A 19,882-nucleotide genomic window follows, 5' to 3' on the forward strand; every position below is an offset into this window, starting at 1 on the left:
ATTTTTTAGTAGAGACGGGGTTTCACCGTGTTAGCCAGGATGGTCTCGATCTCCTGACCTCGTGATCCGCCCGTCTCGGCCTCCCAAAGTGCTGGGATTACAGGCTTGAGCCACCGCGCCCGGCGGCTTAGGTCTTAACATTCCGTGGGGCTGCTGTGGTTGGCCAAGGCAGGAGCTGGAGCCTCAGAGGAAACCAGGTGGTGAGAGGGTGTTGGATTCTGGCTGTATCGTGAGGGGAGAGCTGATGTGCTGGTGGATTGGTTGTGTGAGAACGGGGTCCAGGACGACTCCCAGGGCTGAGCACTGGGAGGGCGGGGGTGCTAACACCTGGGGAGGGGAGGGCTGCTGGAGGTGGAGGAGGGTTGTAGGTTTGGGGTGGGGGTGAATCAGGGTGTGGACACTTAACAGTTTCATCTTCAAAATACCCCGATGAGCTATGATACTCTTAGGTGTTCTCATTTTACAATTTGGGGAAATTGAGGCCCAGAGAAGGCAAGGGATGTGTGTAACCAGCAGCTGTGCAGGCATTTGACTCCTGCTTATACCTACCTTGCTCCATTTTGGGGCTGTGGACACGGGTGAAGTTGGACTGAACCCAGGCTCTGTCATTGGTCATTAGGTGGGATAGTGAAGCTCCCTGAGCCTCAGTGGCACCATCTGTAGAATGGGACAGTAGTAGTAGTCACATCATGGGGTTGTGAAAGATAATACCACTACCCAACTCAGTGTGGCCCGGCTCAGCATGTCCACTTCTCTGGGGAGGAGGGATTATAAAGAGATTCCTTCCTCCCTCTGTGGCCGGTGATAAGAGGCCTGTTCTAGACCACAGCCTCCACCTGATTGTAGGACATGTAGTTGCTATGGTGCAGACCTCACTGCGGGGTCAGACCCCTGGCCCAGGGCATGGTGGACCCTAGCTTTGACTCCCTCTGTCGTATGGTGGCCCAGGGCCCGTGGGGCCACGTCTGGGAAAACCTCAGCCTCTGCATGGTCTCCCTTGTTCCTTGCAGGACCAAGAGAAACCACAGAAACTGCTGGAGGCACAGGAGGTTTGGGCTATAGGGACGGTAAGCCCATCTGTACAGATCCTTGAGGCCACCCCCCTCTGTGCACAGAATGCTGTGGCTCCCATATGGGCTCCTTCCGGCCTTTGGCCAGAGGGTACATAGCCAGTTTCTCGCACCCACTGCTGGGTGCCAGCCAGCAGCCTGCTTGGCCTTGGTTGCCGCTAGAGGTCAGACGATGGCTGTGGAGCTTTCAAGCAAAACTCGCATTGTGGGCTACAGCCCTGCTACCAGGCAGCTCCAGGAACCTCTGGCACTGGTTGGATTAGAACTCCTAAGTTCTCCAGCCTGGACTGAGGCTCTGAGCACAGCCCAGGATGAGGGAGGGACTCACAGGAGGCTTCCGGCTGCTGTGTCCAGGTGTGGGCTCAGCTCCAATGACTGCAGCTGGTCAGCTCCTGCTCTGGCTGTGGGACAGGTGACCCCGAGCTGCCTCCAGTGCCCTCCACAAGAAAGACGCAAAATTGGAAAACCCAAGTGGGCTCTTTCCAACCTGCCTGCATCACAATGTCCTCACTGCCGGCCGTACGCCCAGCAGATCTGTCAGGAGTGGGGCAGGAGGGGACAGCATGAGGACCAGCTGTCGTCCCTGTCACAGACTGCACTGTTGGCCCCACAGCTGCTGCTGCAGCCCTGTGCTCTTTCCCGTCGAGCAGGGGAGCCACTCCCTGCGGGCATAGATCAGTCTCCCCATGGACCCCACCACCTTTGCCCAGGCCTGTGCCGTATGGCCTCGTGGGACCTCAAGTTTGTGTTGGAAACTTTTAGTCTAGGTGCTTTTGAGGAGTTTGAGCAGGGTGTGGGATAGATGCCAGCCTTTTGACCTGCTCTGTCATCTGCCCTGCCCACCTCCTTCATGCCCTGGCACCAGCCAGCTTCATGCAGGCCTTTGAGACAGGCTCGGAATCCATGCTGCCTGAGGGCATCTGTGCCCAGAGGAGTCCAGAAGTTTCTTTGGGCTGACAAAAATAGACTTATCTGCTGTAAACGTCTCTACCAGGGCTATTTAATGCCGGTGACAAACCCCTCTCAAGGTAGGGACTAAGGGTCCTCCTGGGGAGCCTATGCAGCCAGAGTCTGACGGATGCTTGTGCAGCAGCAGCTTTCAGAGCAGGCTGCTTGTCTTCCCTTAGTGCTGGCAGCGTGCGGGTCATGTCAGAGCACCCATCCTATCAGAAGCAGGTGCCTGTGTACAGTGGGTGGTGGGAGGGTGAGTGTGCGGGGTCTGGAGGGCAACGACCCTTAGCTCAACTCGGCCTCTCAATGGCAAGTCCTCCCTTGACCTCTCTGTTCCCATCTCAGCTGAGGTGTGGCTGTCCTGTGTTACCTGCCTTGAAGGTTATTAGGAATTAAACACATGGAGGTACTTAGTGCAATGCCTGGCATGACACAGGGGCCCAGTGATTCCCTAGTCAAGTTTGGGCCTCATAAGTGTGTGTGCACCTTGGCTCTGACACATCAAGGCTGAGGTGAGAGCGTCCTTGGCCCCTTGAGGAACAGTGCTGGACTGGCGAGCAAGGCAGAGCAGGGCAACTGGGCTCCCAGGGGTCTTTTGAAGCATGGCAAGCATGCTTGGAGCCACCAAATGGTTTTGAGACTGGAGACGACCTCCTGTGTCTAGCTGGTTTGGGCCAAGTGTGGTGGCTCACGCCTATAATCCCAGCACTGGGAGGCCAAGGTGGGATGATCACTTGAGCCCAAGTTGAGCCCAGCCTGGGCAACAGTGAGACCTGATCTCTACAAAAGCATCAAAAAAATTAGCCGGGTGCTACACCTGTAGTCCCAGCTACTCAGGAGGCTGAGGTGGGAAGATCGCTTGAGCTCAGTTGAAGCTGATTGTGCCACTGCACTCCAGCCTTGGTGAGAGCAAGGCCATTTCCAGCCACAACAAAAACCACCACAAACCTTGGTCTGGCTTCTAAGGAAGGGCTGGAGACACTGAGAGAAGCAGGGAACCCAGTGAGGTGGTGTCATGGGGGTGGGGGGCTGTGGTGGTTTGCACTGTCCTGGATTTGGAAGAGAGTTAGGTTGGGGGCTGGGGTTTGAGAATAGGTCATGGATGACCACAAGGTTTGGGGCAAGTGTGTTTGCTGACCTGGGGTGTAGGGAGGATGGGGCAGGAGCAAGCCCTGCTCTACACCCATCATGCACCCAAGCCGAGTTGCCCTAGGGAGAAAGGGCTGAAGCCAGAGTATGGGAAGGACAGCCAGGCAGTGTGGGGCTCAGGGAACCCAATGCTAGCCTTGGGACCATCCCACATTTAGGGATAGAAGAAAAAGGAAGCAATGAAGGAGACAGAACAGAGAAGGAATGACCATTGATTTGGCAACATTAGAAGTCGTTGGTGACTGAGAGGTGTTTTAGTGCTGGCAAAGAATGAAGTGGGTTCCAGAAAGGGAGGAGGCAGACATGGCTCTTTCCATGTGTTTCCTGTAGAAAGAGCCAGGAAGATGGTTTGGAGGGAGGGGTATGATGGCTGGTTAAGAGAGGGTTTTCCAAATGCAGAGAATCAAACACATACTAGCACAGGAAATGACCAGGGGAACAGCAGAGGTGTACGCAATACTTGTCCAGAAGTGCTGGGATGAGAGGGCCCGACCCAGTCCGCCTAAGAGGGATTGTCCCTCACCCGAGGGAGCAGTCCCTTAGACGCTCCTAGTGCCTGATACCACGGAAGGCAAAGTTATTTCCAGGTCTTCCTGTGCCTCCCTTACCTGGGTCTCTCCTTGAACCTTTGGACACTAGTGGGTCTCTGAGGGTGTGTCAGGGCCAGAGTCTGTTTCCATGTCACAATCGCTTTAGATTTCACCTCACACGACCCCTGAACAAACCATTTATCTGGAAAGCACCCCTCTCCTGGGTGGGGTGGGAGCACGCTCCCAGCAGACACGCAGTGACTGTGGAACAGAGGCCGAGAAGGATAACTGTTTATAAACATTTTGAATTTTATTTAAAAAAAAAAAAAAACATCACAACCATGAACATTGTTACAGTTAGAGGCCCTCTTGGTTCTCCACAATGATACTGAGCATGCTCACAAGGGGTTCCCATTGTTAAAGTCTTAGTTAAACAACCATTTTTAAAAGAAGGAAAAAAAAACTCCGCACACTACCATTTAACTTGTTTTAATGTTTCTTCACAAATGGTGAAAAATACTAAAGTACAGACAAGGAATAATCATAATGTTGTGGCCAACATTATAAATATGGAATTATAAATTTAAAACATTTTCTGGTTTAAAAAATAAATCTGGTAGTCAATGCAGCTCTGCGGGGTCTCTGCATCTAGTAGGGCCGATCTCTGCGCTCCTGACGGTGCTCGCCTCTGCAAGGCAAAGAGGGCTCTTTGGTTAGAATGGGGAGGGGTGAGGAAGCCCTTCCAGAGCCCCCAGGTGCCCCTTCCTGACTCCTCCCAAGCACTGGCACAAGCTTCCTAGTGCCATGGGAACTTGCTCCAACCAAGCTGGGAGGGGCTGTCCTCTCACTGTGCCTGGTGGCCCACAGCTGCTTTTCACCAGCACTTACTTATCCATTTTTCCAGGTCCTCCACGTCCTCCTCTTCTTCCTCCCATCTGTTCCATCAAAGGTCCAGGGGGCCCTCCAGGGCCACCTCGTCTTCCTCCACCAAAGCCACCTCGGTCCATGCCCCGGCCACCACGGAAGCCACCTCTGTCTCCACCACGGCCACCTCTGAACATTCCACCGGGACCACCACGATCCATGAGGCCACCTCTTCCTCCCCGCATGCCACCAGGGCCACCTCTGCCACGATCACCACCTAAGGTGAGAAGAGCAGGGCGAAAGCAGTCAGTGGGTGGCTGCAGAGGCCCTGTGGACACTGGAAGCTGCTCTGCTTCCTTCTCTCTCACCGCAGAAACAAACCAGACACTTCACTCAATCTCAGCATCACGCTGACAATTTAGAAATGACGACAGGACGACAACTCAAGGTTCTTAAGCAGACGGCAGCTGTAGTTTACCAAGCCCACAGATAAGAAAAGAGGTTTAGCATCAGGAAGCTGAGGGGACACTCATGAAACCTGCACCTACCCGGGGGCGGGAAGGGTGGCGGGAGGAAGCCTTCAGGCTTTGGGGCCTTACACTGGTTGCACTCTGTTCTCCAGGCGAAGTTCTGGTTTCCACAACCCCTGCATACAATTACATCACAGCAGAAATCACCAATTGAACTAAGGAAGATAAACAAGGAAAGGTGGTGTGTGAACAGGTACACACACTCACTATCAGGATCTATGTACACCCAGGTTTTAGGGCACAGCCTAAGGCAGCAGTGCGCCCACAACACAGGTCAAATCAATCTTCAGAAGGCTCTGAAGCATCCAGGGAATGGCTGACTAGTGCCCCTAACCAGCCATCAGGGTCATCATTCTGTTCCTCTAGACAGAGCAATCTGCTCTAGAGTGGGGATGGGATGAGGGAAGAGTGGCTTCACTCGTAAGGTATCAATTTGCCAAGACAAGTACATACGGATTGGGACACTGCCAGTCTCCAGCTCGGTGCTGGACGTTTCCTCCTCCGGAGGGGTTCCCTCGGGAACCCCGGGGTCCTCTTGGAGGAAAGCCTCCTCTATCTCCTCCACGGCCTCCCATGCGACCCATGGGTCCCCCAGGACCTCCTGGGCCTCCTGGACCTACAACAAGAAATAGCAGATCATTTCTCTGTAGCACCAGATTTGCTATGGGAAATAAAAATCACTAAGTAAACCCACAGATATCACTGTTGTCATTTCCCCATCACCCGTCCCATATGTTTCCGAGTGGCTCAGGCATCAGCCCCTTCCCTGTGATGAGCGTGTTCCACGTGCTCTACAGGAAACAGAGCTCCAATTCTTTTTTTTTTTTTTTTTTTTAGACAGAGTCTGGCTCTGTCACCCAGGCTGGAGTACAGTGGCACGATCTCAGCTCACTGCAAGCTCCGTCTCCCAGGTTCACGCTGTTCTCCTGCCTCAGCCTCCCGAGTAGCTGGGACTACAGGTGTCCGCCATCACGCCCGGCTAATTTTTCTATTTTTAATAGAGATGGGATTTCACTGTGTCAGCCAGGATGGTCTCGATCTCCTGACCTTGTGATCCGCCTCCCAAAGTGCTGGGATTACAGGCATGAGCCACTGTGCCCGGCCTTTTTTTTTTGAGATGGAGTCTTGCTCTGTTGCCTGGGCTGGAATGCAGTGAAACAAGATCTTGGCTCACTGCAACCTCCACCTCCCAGATTCAAGCAATTCTCCTGCCTCAGTCTCCCAAGTAGCTGGGATTACAGGCATGCACCAACATGCCTGGCTAATTTTTGTATTTTTAGTAGAGTTTCACCATGTTGGCCAGGCTGGTGTCAAACTCCTGACCTCAGGCAATCCGCCCGCCTCGGCCTCCCAAAGCGGTGGAATTACAGGCATGAGCCACCACACGCGGCCAAACTCCCACAATATATAAGGAGCAGGCAAATCTATACAGACACAACCAAAGCCTAATAAATGGCAGTCTGGAGGTGAGAGGCAGTGTGGCTTCCAGCCTCCCGTGTTCTTCTCCTCTTCCTTTTACACCCACAAACGTTCAAAGTATTGACTCTACACACAATTTTGTATTTCTTCACTCTAGTAATCAAGTTTCTCAAGGGTAGGGAGTATATTGAAAACCTTTTAATGCAACATAGGAGATCAAAGAAAGTACCTCCGCGGAGTGGTGGTGGCATCCCTCTGCCCTCACGGGGTGGCATACCCCCCCTCATACTGTTCATTGGAGGCTTCTTCCGAGCAAGAGAGACTTTAAGTTTGCTCCCTTGAAAATCTTTCCCTGGAATAAGACAACAGAACATCAATTACTCCCCTATATTCCCTGTTCACCAACTAAACGACATCATCAAATGACCACTCCCAGATGCATTAGGTCTGCCCCTCCTGTAATCTTCTCTAAGATCTTTACTGACAAGGCCAGAAAAAGGCTTTTTTGAGATGGGGGTCTCACTCTGTTGCCTAGGCTGGAGTGCAGTGGCAAGGCTCACTGCAGCTTCAATCTCACAGGCTCAAGCAATCCTCCAAAGTAGCTAGGACTACAGGCACGCATCACCATGCCTGGCTAATTTTACAAAATGTTTTGTAGAGGCAGTCTCTTGCTAGGTTGCCCAGGCTGGTCATGAACTCCTTGGTTCAAGCAATCCTCCTGCCTTGGCCTCCTAAAGTGGTAGGATTATAGGCAAGAGCCATCGTGCCTGGCCAGAAAAAGGCCATACACTTAAATATACTTAAAAACCTCTCTGCAGCCTGGCCAACATGGCGAAACTCCATCTCTACTAAAAAATACAAAAGTTAGCTGGGCAGGGTGACATGCACCTGTAGAGTCCAGCAGCTACTCAAGTGGCTGACACACAAGATTCACCTGAACCTGGGAGGCGGAGGTTGCAGTAAGCTGAGACTGCTTGTGCCACTGCACTTCAGCCCGGGTGACAAAGTGAACTGGCTCAAAAAATCAAAAACACAAGCAAAAAAATACTGTCTACCAGAAGGAGGAAAATAAGCTGGTGGGAAGCTGACTGTATGGCGAAGAAAAGAGAACCAGGACTTGTTATTTGACGCTTTCTTTGAGACAGAGTCTCGCTGTTGTCCAGGCTGGAGTGCAGTGGTGCAATCTCAGTTCACTGCAGCTTCAAACTCCCCGGGCTCAAGTGATCCTCCCACCTCAGCCTCCTGAGTAGCTGGGACTATAGGTATAGGAGTGCGCTACAACACCTGGCTAATTTTTGTTTTTTTTTTTTTTTTTTTTTTTGAGACGGAGTCTCGCTGTGTCTCCCAGGCTGGAGTGCAGTGGCGTGATCTCGGCTCACTGCAAGCTCTGCCTCCCGGGTTCACGCCATTCTCCCGCCTCAGCCTCCCAAGTAGCTGAGACTACAGGCACCCGCCACCACGCCCGGCTAGGTTTTTTTTTTTGTATTTTTAGTAGAGACGGGGTTTCACCATGTTAGCCAGGATAGTCTCGATCTCCTGACCTCGTGATCCACCCGCCTCGGCCTCCCAAAGTGCTGGGATTACAGGCTTGAGCCACCGCGCCTGGCCTAATTTTTGTATTTTTTGTAGAGACAGGGTTGTGCCATGTTCCCCAGGCTGGTCTCAAGCCCCTGGATTCAAGCGATGCACCTACATTGGCCTCCCAAAGTGCTGGGATTACAGGTGTGAGCCACTGGACCTGGCCAAGTCGTTCAATGCTTTCAAGTTGGTTTTGTCTGAAGTGAAATCCCAGCATTAATGTCAAGGCCTTATTTAAATATATATATTTATCTATATGCAAATGTACACTGGCTAAGATGTTCTTTTGAAGGGTTTTCTGTACCTTCTGATAATCTGCGCTTAGAGAAGTGTTTGCCACTTTTAAACAAGGTTGATTTGTAATACTAAAGCCTGAAAATAAAGGGATCTCCAAATCCAGGGTCAATGGCTGGGTCCTAATACTACTGAAGGGAGATCAGCAATCTACTTCCCCCAGAAAGGGATGGAAGGTCTTCTTGCTCCCGTGGTTCACAAGTTCCTCCCTCCTGCCATACTCTATAGCCAGGGAGATTAAGAATGCCAGTGAGTACATCTTACCGTCAAACCATTCCACGGCAGCCTTGGCCGTAGGTGGGTCTTCATAGGACACTGTGGCATCGCCTTTGGGCTTTCCTGTTTCCTTGTCCAGGTAGATGTGGATCATGGGTTGCCCAGTTCTCTTGTTCATCTAGACATAGAACACCATAGTTAGGCATGACTAGAATATACTAATTTGGGAGAAAAAAGTTCGGCAAAATCCAGGAAGAGTACCAATTTTTCACATGTAGTAGTCATTAAATGTCACTGTTTCTCCGCTTTAAGTTTTTCAGAATTTTAAGTTATTTTCTCTTCTATCCCTGCTTTATCATAAAAACCAAAGTAGACCCAAAGTTACAAAGTGTGGAAGTGAACAGGATAGGCCCCACTCCTTCCTTAGCCATCTTCTGATGCTGGTTCGCCTGCCCTGGCATTTTCTTTTTTCTTTTTTGAGACGGAGTCTCACTCTGTCGCCCGGGCTGGAGTGCAGTGGCACAATCTCAGCTCACTGCAAGCTCCACCTCCCGGGTTTACGCCATTCTCCTGCCTCAGCCTCCTGTGTAGCTGGGACTACAGGCGCCCGCCACCTCGCCCGGCTAGTTTTTTGTATTTTTTAGTGGAGATGGGGTTTCACCGTGTTACCCAGGATGGTCTTGATCTCCTGACCTCGTGATCCGCCTGCCTCGGCCTCCCAAAGTGCTGGGATTACAGGCTTGAGCCATCGCGCCCGGCTGCCCTGGCATTTTCTATGCCCAGACAGGTACCCACTGAGCACAGCCACCTCGTAGGGGTAGTCAAGCTTTGATACCACCACATAAGACAAGAGTGGCACAAAGAAAATTATCCTTAAACCATGAAGTATAGTGTACAGGCTGTGAGTGAACTACAGGGATTCTCGGTTAGTCTAACACAGCCACTACTTCCTCCAGTTAGAAGAGATGATTGTCTTTCAGCTGAGTATCAGATGTGGCTGACTTGAATTCAGGAGCCACCTTGTATAAGAATCTTCATGTGTACTTTTTTGCATTAAATATGCACACCACCAGTTTAGTCTGTAATTGTTTATATATATCCAGTAACATGTGAGAGCAATCTAATTATAGGGCTTAAAAAAGATTACAACAGGATATATATATAGATACCTCTCACTTAAAAAAAGGAACATGATACCTGAAGACGGAAAAGAAAACACGGCAAAACTGTGGTATAAATAATGTGGAAATGCATTTTTTTCTTTTTTATGAGACAGAGTCTCACTCTGTTGTCCAGGCTGGTTTCAAACTCCTGGGCTCAAGCAATCCTTGGGATCCTCCTGCCTTGACCTCCCAAAGTGCTGGAATTACACCTGTGAGCCACTGTACCCAGCTTGGAAATCTATTTTAACATCTTTATTTCCAAAATGTTGACGGTAAATACTACGTTTCTTAACCAGGATAAACTCCACATTCCTGAAAAAAACTACATATTATATACATATTAAAAAGCAGTCTTTTTAATATGCTCACACCTGTAATCCCAGCTACTCAAGAGGCTCGAGGCTTGAACCCAGGAAGCAGAGGTTGCCGTGACCTGAAATTGTGCCACTGCATTCCAGCCTAGGCGACAGAGTGAGGCTCCATTTCAAAAGAAAAAAACAAAGGGAGTCTTGCATAGGGTAGAATATGACAGCAGACACTAAAAGCATTTTACTTTTGAGGTGTGTGTGTTATCTGTGCACAAACAACTACAAGTAGGGAGAAATTGCCTTATATAAGATTTACCAAAATCAACTTTCTTTTTTTTTTTTTGAGACGGAGTCTTGCTGTCTCCAGGCTGGAGTGCAGTGGCATCATGTCAGCTTACTGCAACCTCTGCGTCCTGAGATCAAGCGATTCTCCTGCCTCAGACTCTCGATTAGCTGAACAGGCATGTGTTACCACACCCAGCTAATTTCTGTATTTTAGGAGAGACAGGGTTTCACCATGTTGGCCAGGATGGTCTTGATCTCTTGACCTCATGATATGCCCACCTCGGCCTCTCAAAGTGCCGGGATTACGGGCATGAGCCACCGCACCCGCCCAAAATCAACTGTATTTCTACACAGCAGTAATAACCAGAAAAGTGTCATTTAACGAAGACCATTAACCACAGCAACTTGAAAATAAACGAAACTAGAAGTAAAGCTAGTAAAATTTGCAAGACCTTTAAGGAAATCGGCCGGGCGCGGTGGCTCAAGCCTGTAATCCCAGCACTTTGGGAGGCCGAGACGGGCGGATCACGAGGTCAGGAGATCAAGACCATCCTGGCTAACACGGTGAAACCCCGTCTCTACTAAAAAATACAAAAAACTAGCCGGGCGAGGTGGCAGGCGCCTGTAGTCCCAGCTACTCGGGAGGCTGAGGCAGGAGAATGGCGTAAACTCGGGCGGCGGAGCTTGCAGTGAGCTGAGATCCGGCCACTGCACTCCAGCTTGGGCGACAGAGCGAGACTCCGTCTCAAAAAAAAAAAAAAAAAAAAGGCCTTTAAGGAAATCGATAGTCTTTACTGAAGATCTAAACACGCTGGGCACGGTGGCTCACACCTGTAATCCCAGCACTTCGGGAGGCCGAGGTGGGCAGATCACGTGAGGTCAGGAGTTCAAGACCAGCCTGGCCAACATGGTGAAATCTCATCTCTACTTACAAAAATTAGCCAGGAGTGGTGGTAGGAGCCTGTAATTCCAGCTACTCGAGAGGCTGAGGCAAGGAGACCCGGGAGGCAAAGGTTACAGTGAGCCGAGATTGCGCCACTGCAATCCGGCCTGAGTGAAGGAGTGAGACTCTGTCTCAAAGTAAAATAAAATAAATAATAAAATAAATAGGGATAGGCCAGGTGTGTTGGCTCACGTCTGTAATCACAAAACTTTGGGAGTTGAGGCAGCAGATCACCTGAAGTCAGGAGTTCAAGACCAGCCTTGAAAAACATGGTGAAACCCCGTCTCTACCAAAAATACAAAACTTAGCCGGGCATGGTGGCGGGCGCCTGTAATCCCAGCTACTCAGGAGGCTGAGGCAGGAGAATCGCTTGAACCCAGGAGTCAGAGTCTGCAGTGAGCCGAGATCGCGCCACTGCACTCCAGCCTGGTGACACAGCGAGACTTTGTCTCGATAAATAAATAAGTAAATAAACAAACAAATGGAAAAATAGAATCTTTAGGGGAAAAAAAGATCTCTCAGTATTACAAAAATGTAAATTACTGAAATTACTTCATAGATTTAGTAAACATCCAATTGGGGTTTTAAAGTTTTGAAGTTTATGGGGTTCATAAACGAACTCAAAAATACAGAAGAGCAAGAACTGAAAAACAGTCAAAATATTAAGAATTAGCATAAAGACATAATAATTTGAGGTTGGGTGCAGTGGCTCATGCTTGTAATCCTAGCAGTTTGGGAGGCTGAGGTAGGTGGATCACTTGAGGAGGCCAGGAGTTCAAGACCAGCGTGGCCAACAGGTGAAAACCCATCTCCACTAAAAATACAAAAATCAGTTAGGCGTGGCAGCATGTGCCTGTAAGTCCAGCTACCTCAAGAGGCTGTGGTGGGAGAATCACTTGAACCTGGGAGGCTGAGCAAGACTTAGTCCCTAGGCGTGGAGGAGGGAAGGCTGGGCGTAGTGGCTCACACCTGTAATCCCAGCACTTTGGGAGGTGCCAAGGTGGGCAGAACACCTGAGGTCAGGAGTTTGAGACCCACCTGACCAATATGGTGAAACCCAATCTCTATAAAAAGACAAAATTAGCTGGGTGTGGTGGTGCACGCCTGTAATCTCAGCTACCGGGGAGGCTGAGACAGGAGATTCGCTTGAACGGAGGTTGTAGTGAGCCAAGACTGCGCCACTGCACTCTAGCCTGGGCACCAAGAACAAAACTCCATCTCAAAAAAAAAAAAAAAAAAAAAAGGCTATTTTTTTTTTTTTTTTTTTTTAAGGAACAAACCATAAGATATCTAGAAAGAAGTCAGGCAAAAGCAACCTTAGAAAACAACTCTCAACATCAATTCACTCTCTTCAAAATGCTCGGCGGTTTAAAGTTTTGCCAGACGACCTGGTTATGCTTTTACTGACCTTAACAACCCCACATTGCTTAAAGAAGTCTGCCAGATCATCTAGAGTCACATTGTCATTTAATCCTTGTACATAAATTGCACTGTTGTCAGAGTCTTCATCTGGATCTACAGGTGGGCCTTTCAGAGAAAACAAGAGAATTATTATCATGCATCTATAGGGGTTTCTTAACTATCTGATCACTACTGCCCAAGGATATTCATCATAAATCTAAGAAAACTACCAAGCATACTAAGAATGCTATTAAACTTTCGGTTTACTTCACTTAAGGCCATTATAAGTAGATGCTCACAATAAAGGATTCCCCAAACTGTCCTTGACAGCAAGAATATCACGCTGGTCTATAAGGCTGCTGAACTCTAGGCATGCATTTACCTCTGTACCATTAATTTATAAAGCACAATATGAAGTACAAGAATTCAAAATTACCTAGATCAAGATCTGGTCCTTCATCCATGGGTCCTGCCAACCAGGAAAGATCATATAAAATATTATTAGTGCACGTCTTGCAAGCTACAAACCTTACAAACACACATAGCTATCTAATATACCACCATTTGATGGGGATTCATTAAATTCAAAATGACCCGCACTGCTAAAATGGAGCAGTGCCTCTTTAACATTTGTGAAAGGTTTGCTAGGGTTTGCTTTTTTCTTTGCTGGTTTGCTTCTAAACCATTAACCAAATACACTCTCAATGCTTATGTGCCAAATCAGTGTTAAATTTAAGTCAAAATTTTTCCTCTAAATAAACCAAATTTAAAAATTTATTCTCCCCCATATTACAGAAGCAGTTACTCAATACTTCAAGTTACCCTTTGTTTTGTAACCATAGGTTAACCTTATTACCCCTAAGACAATGCCGGCAGTACCCATTAGTCTCTTTTGTATAGATCATTTTTAAACCGCTTATGAAACTAATAAAAAAATTATAGTTTTCTAAAAACTGACTGCATTTTTTTTTTTTTTTAAAACACTATCTATGGTAATACTCAAAAACTTACCACCAGGCTTATTGAAGCCACCTCGCTCTCCAGCGCTGCTGGGGGGATAAACGAAGAAATGAAGGCCTTTCCCTTTAAAAGCCAGTACCGCTCTGAGCCTTGGGGGGGCTCGTGGGGAAGAAGGGCACTGGCTAAACACATCTCCAAACAATGCATCTCTCTCATCTTGTCACTATGCCTTTCTTCAGGGCAGCTTGCTCAAATTTCCTCAATATACAACCTTGCTTGTCTGATTGTACACACCAGTGTGGTTGGTTCCTTTCATTTCGGGGGCTGGTATTAATAGTGCAATACTTGGCAAATTAGGAAGAAAAAATAGATCCCAAACACCCACCCCATCAGGTGAAAAACCAGAAGAGCTTGGTATAGAGGGGAGGAGCAAGTGGGGGTTAACTGCTGTGATAAACCTTTCCATGTTCATAAAGGTGCACCCTCAACCTCTCCCAAGGGAGAGCCAAATGAGGCCCAGGGTTTCCTAACAAGTCACAGTATAATAAAGCAGGAGACAACCACATTAAATTCCTACAACACACATCAGAGGACGCATCCAGCCAATCTTCAGCATAAAGCCATACATCTCAGGGCACGAATAGATTTAACAATCGCTGTGAAAGGAGAATTTACAACAAATACCAAGGCTCAGCGGACTGGGGGTGCAACTTTATAGACATATCAGTTAGAATAATGACTATGGCCATGTAAAATTACTTAAAGAGGGGAAGGGGAAATATGAATTGGACTTTAGGAGTTAAATTTTGTTTTCTTTAGAATTAAATAAAGGCAGCTCCCCAGTGGGAGGCCCTGAGTTTTTTCTAACCAGTATTGCACCTTTAATACCTGAATACACAATTTCAAGCTGTTGCATGCAGCTTTGTTTCCTTTTTAAAAGTACACACCATAAAATGTTCTCTCTCTTTAAACACAAAAGTTTACACTTTAATGTTACACAATTCTAGAGTATTATACCTCCTCTGGTTCATTACCAAACAACAAGTATGCAGTTACCAAAGTTACAGAAGGATTCCATTTATACAATGAATACATTTTGTTAAAAATATTCTATGTATATTTTTCCTCTCCATATGGACACCGTGTCTAGTCCCACTTTTCATTATGCTGCCGGCTGAGTACTGAGTACGGGTACTTTTTAAGTATTGAAGTGTATACAAGGCTCTCACTTTGTAACCTGTAGCATATAAATGCGACAAAGCATGTTAAAAAGTTTCCACGTTTAACAGCCAATGAAAATATCAAAATACTGAGGCAATGAAAAAGGGCATGTTAACAACACTGAGTGCCTTACCTGCAGAAGACACTGAAAACCATCACCACACCACAATAAAAAGGGGGGACGAGGGAAATGCCCCTGGTCTATCCCCACAGGATCCGACAGACTGCTTCACAGTCTGTTGTAAAACCTATGGGGAAAGCCATGGTCTCTTCTATGGCTCCAAGAGAGACTTCTCATCCAGAAAGAGGGGCCCCCTCTACTAGCAAAGTCTAGCACAATTAGTAGGATTATAACTTCTGGAGTATTTAAATAAACTTGAAATTGTTTTTGCAATTTAAAAATACTAGGAATTCTAGGTGATTTGAGACGTGATGATAGTACTTTCAAGTGTCTATGTCTATTTTAAAACATCCAAAAAGAAGTGAAACCTTTATAATATTTTCCAAATCAGAAGATTGAGTTTACTTCATACCAAATCATTAAATTTTTGCCTGCTGTCAAATGACTTTCTTCCAATAAAGATTTCACTAAAGACTTAAAGTTATGCAGAATATGCAAAATAGTACTTTCAGTAGTGAAGAGTATTTGCTAATATGGAAGTTAAAGATCAACTTTAATTTTGAAGTTCATTCTATTTAAAAAAAATACTATTTAATTTTTCCTAGAATAGTGGCATACCAAATCAAATGTAAATATTTAACATTCTGCATAACTTTTTTTTTTACTAGTTTATATAGGGACAGAACACACACAGAACTAAGCCTTCTGGATTATGTTAACCACCAATATTATAGCTCACCTTCATCAAAGTACAGACACCAGATAGGGAAAAGGGGATGGGAGAAGGGAGGGGAAGGGCAGGCAGAGGTAGTAGGGTTATGTCATTGATCTAAACAAAGTTTTCTAAACCAGATTGTGCCATCAATCAAAATGGTCAAACCGATTTAGACTTTCAACATCGCCAATAGGAAGTGAGCCTATAATTATATACATTACTCTGCAAAATGCTATTGGATTTTTCTGTGCTCCATCCAAACTCTATGTATCAGGTGCACCTCAGGCTATAGTTTAAGGATTATGGGACCAAAATCTTCATTATGTTCAACGATTCTGAGTACAAACAGAAGTTGGGGACAAACACTGTGGAAAACAGCTGCATTCCTTTTCTGCAGTATATACACCAGGTATTTCAAGTCAACCATTCAAATGCAATTAGTTAAAAACTCAGGGTCATTAGAAGGGTTGTGTGTGTTCCATCCCAAATCTATTACCCACAGAGGCTTCTCACCTCTGGAAACCATGAAGGGAACTGAAAGCTATGGTTTCAAAACCATTCTTTGTTCTCCCCGACCCAACGAAGTATACTGGCAGGGAAAGAAAATAAACTGCCACTTAATGTATGCCACAAAGATGACATTTCCATGTTTTAGAAGATGGCTTGAGCTCAACAGATTGTCCATGGAAATGCAGAAATTAATTTCTTATGTCTTTCAGTCCCTTCTTTCCATTGAAAATCCTATGGATGAAACAAAATTAGGTAAAAGGAGAAAAGGTTTGCTCTTACCCCATTCCACCGCGTCCTCCTCCCCGCCCACCTCTGCTCATGCCTCCACGATCAAATCCCCCTCTTCCCCTGCCCCGGTTATCAGGGCCACTCATGCTCCGGTTCTCTCCTGGTCCGGAAAATCCTCCAGACTCCTGCCCATAAACACCCATGCTACTGGGGTGGTCCTGTCGGAATGAACCTGAGGAAAGAGTCACATCTGTAAGCCATGGACCAGCATTTACACTACTGCCTGATGTACTTTCTCCTGGAATAACAAAATCCTCAATTGCAAGGCACTAACCAAGGCACCATCTTCTTTACATCACGATAAAGCACCCCTAATGTGTAGGCTCTTTTAAGTTCAACAAAACTGCTGGTTCATCACAGCTGAAATAACCTTACATAGTTAGCCTAGAATAAACCGCTTCTGAACAAAAAAAAAGCCCTCTCGCTAATATATAGTTTATAGGGTTCTCTATCCTAAGATGTCTCCAAAAGCAGCTTTTGAGCTATACTCAAGAAATGAAAACAGAGCCAGGTTTCTCAGGGCTTTAGCACACTGCTAGGGGCTCAACTACATAAATCAACACTACTCCTTTTCAGTTGCTGAAAAATCCCCGTGGATGGAACGTAATTTAAAAAGACCAACAATCATGGTACAAACTAAATTCTGAAGATAATTTTGTGTTTTTGGTTACCTCTCTCCACACATAAGAACTGCAAATATTCTGTGAGGTGGATTCTTTTTCCCCCCTTTTCCTTCCCTATTTTTTTTTTTTAAAAAAAGAATCTTTATTTATTTTTAAAAAGATAGGGTCTCACTATGTTGCCCAGGGTGGTCTCAAACTCCTGGTCTCAAGTGATTCTCCTGCCTTGGCCTCCCTCAAAGTGCTGGGATTACAGGTGTGAGCCACCGTGCCTGGCCTTTTTTCCCCTTAAAGGATATAAACAAAACAACAACAAAAAAAACACATAGCTTTTATTTGACTATCAAAATCATAGTGGCCTGCAATAGCTGCCTCCCCACTTCACATTAATGACTGATAGGGAGGCCAAAAACGATCTTGGATTTACTCACTGCATACAACCTCCCCAAAGATAGCAAGACTAGCAGTCTAAAACATCTTTTTCTGATCAATTATAGTATCTCTCTTCTTTTTGGCAAGGCATACTAAAAACAATTAAATGGGAAAAAAGCACTGAAATCTTCACTGGGACATCCAAGATGTTAGCTGGAATGTCATGCCCTAAAGATGTGTCCTGGATTCCAAAAGCAAACAATAGTAAAGAGTATTCCCCCTGTTCAAAAACTCCAAACACAGCTGGCGTGGCAGTGGCTCATGACTGTAATCCCAACACTCTGGGTGACTGACGCGGGAGGATCACCTGAGGTCAGGAGTTTGAGACCAGCCTGACCAAAATAGTGAAACCCCGTCTCTATGAAAAATAAAAAAATTAGCTGGGCCTGGTGGCGGGCGCCTATCTCAACTACTCGGAAGGCGGGGGCAGGAGAACTGCTTGAACCAGGAGGCAGAGGTTTCAGTGAGCTGAAATCCCACCACTGCACTCCAGCCTTAGCCCCCAAAGTGAAACTCCCTCTCAAAAGAAAAACAAACAAACAAAAAATCAACCCCACAAAAAAACTCCAAACACAATCATTCTTATTTGTTTTTCTCTCTTAGCAACTCACTCTGCTGCCCGTAGCTGCTGCTCTGTTGGCTATATTGACTTGGAGCTTGACTGTAGGATCCAGTTTGGGGTGGGTAACTAGTGGGAGGCTGCTGCCCATAGCTGCTTTGTTGACCATAGCTACTCTGCTGTCCATAGCTGCTCGGTTGCCCATAGGTGTTCTGCTGAGAGTAACTGCTCTGATCATAACTAGTCGGCTGTGTAGAAGAATAGCTGAAAGAGAGGGGAAAAAAAACAAAAAAACAACAAAAAAAAACCCCAGCTTTTTAGAAAAAAGAGGCTTGTTATTTCAAATCCCCTGAATAAAAGAGACATTCACAGCATGTGACACAGACATCCATAAAACAGTAGTTACTTTCTACACATCAACAATTTGAATTTCAAGTCAGCAAATATTTTTGTGTTCAAAATAAAACATTAAATGGGAGGGGGAATTTTTTTTTTTTTTCTTTTTGAGACAGTCTTGCTCTGTCTCCCAGGCTCGAGTGCAGTGGCGCAATCTCCGCTCACTGCAAGCTCCGCCTCTCGGGTTCACGCCATTCTCCTGCCTCAGCCTCCCGAGTAGCTGGGACTACAGGTGCCCGTCACCACGCCCGGCTAATTTTTTCGTATTTTTAGTAAAGACGGGGTTTCACCGTGTTAGCCAGGATGCTCTCGATCTCCTGACCTCATGATCCGCCCACCTCAGCCTCCCACAGTGCTGGGATTACAGGCGTCAGCCACGGTGCCCAGCTGGGAGGGGGAAATATTATAACCACCATCTGTATAACCCTTAAAGAGTTTCCTCTTAATCTCCACTCCCATTTAAAACAATGGTCATTTTCGGGCAGGAGCGGAGGCTCACACCTGTAATCCCAGCACTTTGGGAGGCTGAGGCAGGCTGACTACGAGGTCAGGAGATCAAGACCATCCTGGCTAGCACAATGAAACCCTGTCTCTAGTAAAAAACACAAAAAACTAGCGGGGCCTGCTGGCGGGTGCCTGTAGTCCCAGCTACTTGGGAGGCTGACGCAGGAGAACCACTTGAACCTGGGAGGTGAAGTCTGGTATTGGCTCATGCTTGTAATCCCAGCACTTTGGGGGGCCGAGGCAGGTGGAACATCTGAGGTCAGGAGTTCGAGACCAGCTTGACCAACATGGTGAAAATCCATCTACTAAAAATACAAAAATTAGCTGGGTATGGTGGCATGCGCCTGTAGTCCCAGCTAGGTTGCAGAGGCAGCGGTTGCAGTGAGCCAAGATAGCGCCACTGCACTCCAACCTGGGCAACAGAGCGAAACTCCGTCTCAAAAAAAAAAAAAAAAGGGCCGAGAGCACTGGCTCACACCTGTAATCCCAGCACTTTGGGAGGCAGAGGCGGGTGGATCACCTGAGATCAGGAGTTCGAGACCAGCCTGACCAACATGGAAAAACACCATCTCTACAAAAAATACAAAATTAGCCAGGTATGGTGGCGCATGCCTCTAATCCCAGCTACTTGGGAGGCTGACGCAGAATCACTTGAATCCAGGAGGCAAAGGCTGCGGTGAGCCAAGATTGCACCATTGCACTCCAGCCCGGGCAACAGGAGCGAAACTCCATCTCAAAAAAAAAAAAAAAAACCCACAAAAACAAAAAAAGTCAAAACCACAAAAACAAAAAAAAATCATCTGGTATTAGGCTTCACAAATCATGATATGAAACAATAAGGATACATATTTTAAA

The 19,882-nt window shown here is 46.9% G+C and overlaps 1 protein-coding gene across 12 annotated transcripts in view; it reads right to left on the reverse strand.

Moving 5' to 3' along the window:
- Positions 1 to 3,989: 3,989 nt before the first annotated feature.
- Positions 3,990 to 19,882, reverse strand: part of EWSR1 (EWS RNA binding protein 1) — a 32,778-nt gene continuing 16,885 nt past the window's right edge. For 3 of the 12 annotated variants that reach the window (XM_015456950.4, XM_045363857.3, XM_015456948.4), the window contains 11 exons: positions 18,180 to 18,391; positions 16,508 to 16,688; positions 13,713 to 13,750; positions 13,138 to 13,170; positions 12,709 to 12,827; positions 8,650 to 8,779; positions 6,743 to 6,865; positions 5,548 to 5,710; positions 5,113 to 5,249; positions 4,589 to 4,841; positions 3,990 to 4,388 (listed from right to left, as the gene is read on the reverse strand). In XM_015456950.4, coding sequence (XP_015312436.1) covers positions 4,349 to 4,388; positions 4,589 to 4,841; positions 5,113 to 5,249; positions 5,548 to 5,710; positions 6,743 to 6,865; positions 8,650 to 8,779; positions 12,709 to 12,827; positions 13,138 to 13,170; positions 13,713 to 13,750; positions 16,508 to 16,688; positions 18,180 to 18,391 — 1,429 coding nt within the window. In that variant the 3' untranslated portion in view covers positions 3,990 to 4,348. Of the gene's footprint in view, positions 4,389 to 4,588; positions 4,842 to 5,112; positions 5,250 to 5,547; positions 5,711 to 6,742; positions 6,866 to 8,649; positions 8,780 to 12,708; positions 12,828 to 13,137; positions 13,171 to 13,712; positions 13,751 to 14,662; positions 14,899 to 16,507; positions 16,689 to 18,179; positions 18,392 to 19,882 lie in introns of those variants that run through there. The other 9 variants (XM_045363858.3, XM_005567685.5, XM_074004086.1 and 6 more) reach the window with 6 other exon arrangements.

This window comes from Macaca fascicularis, chromosome 10 (assembly GCF_037993035.2).
Source record: "Macaca fascicularis isolate 582-1 chromosome 10, T2T-MFA8v1.1".
NCBI classification, from domain to species: domain Eukaryota; kingdom Metazoa; phylum Chordata; class Mammalia; order Primates; family Cercopithecidae; genus Macaca; species Macaca fascicularis.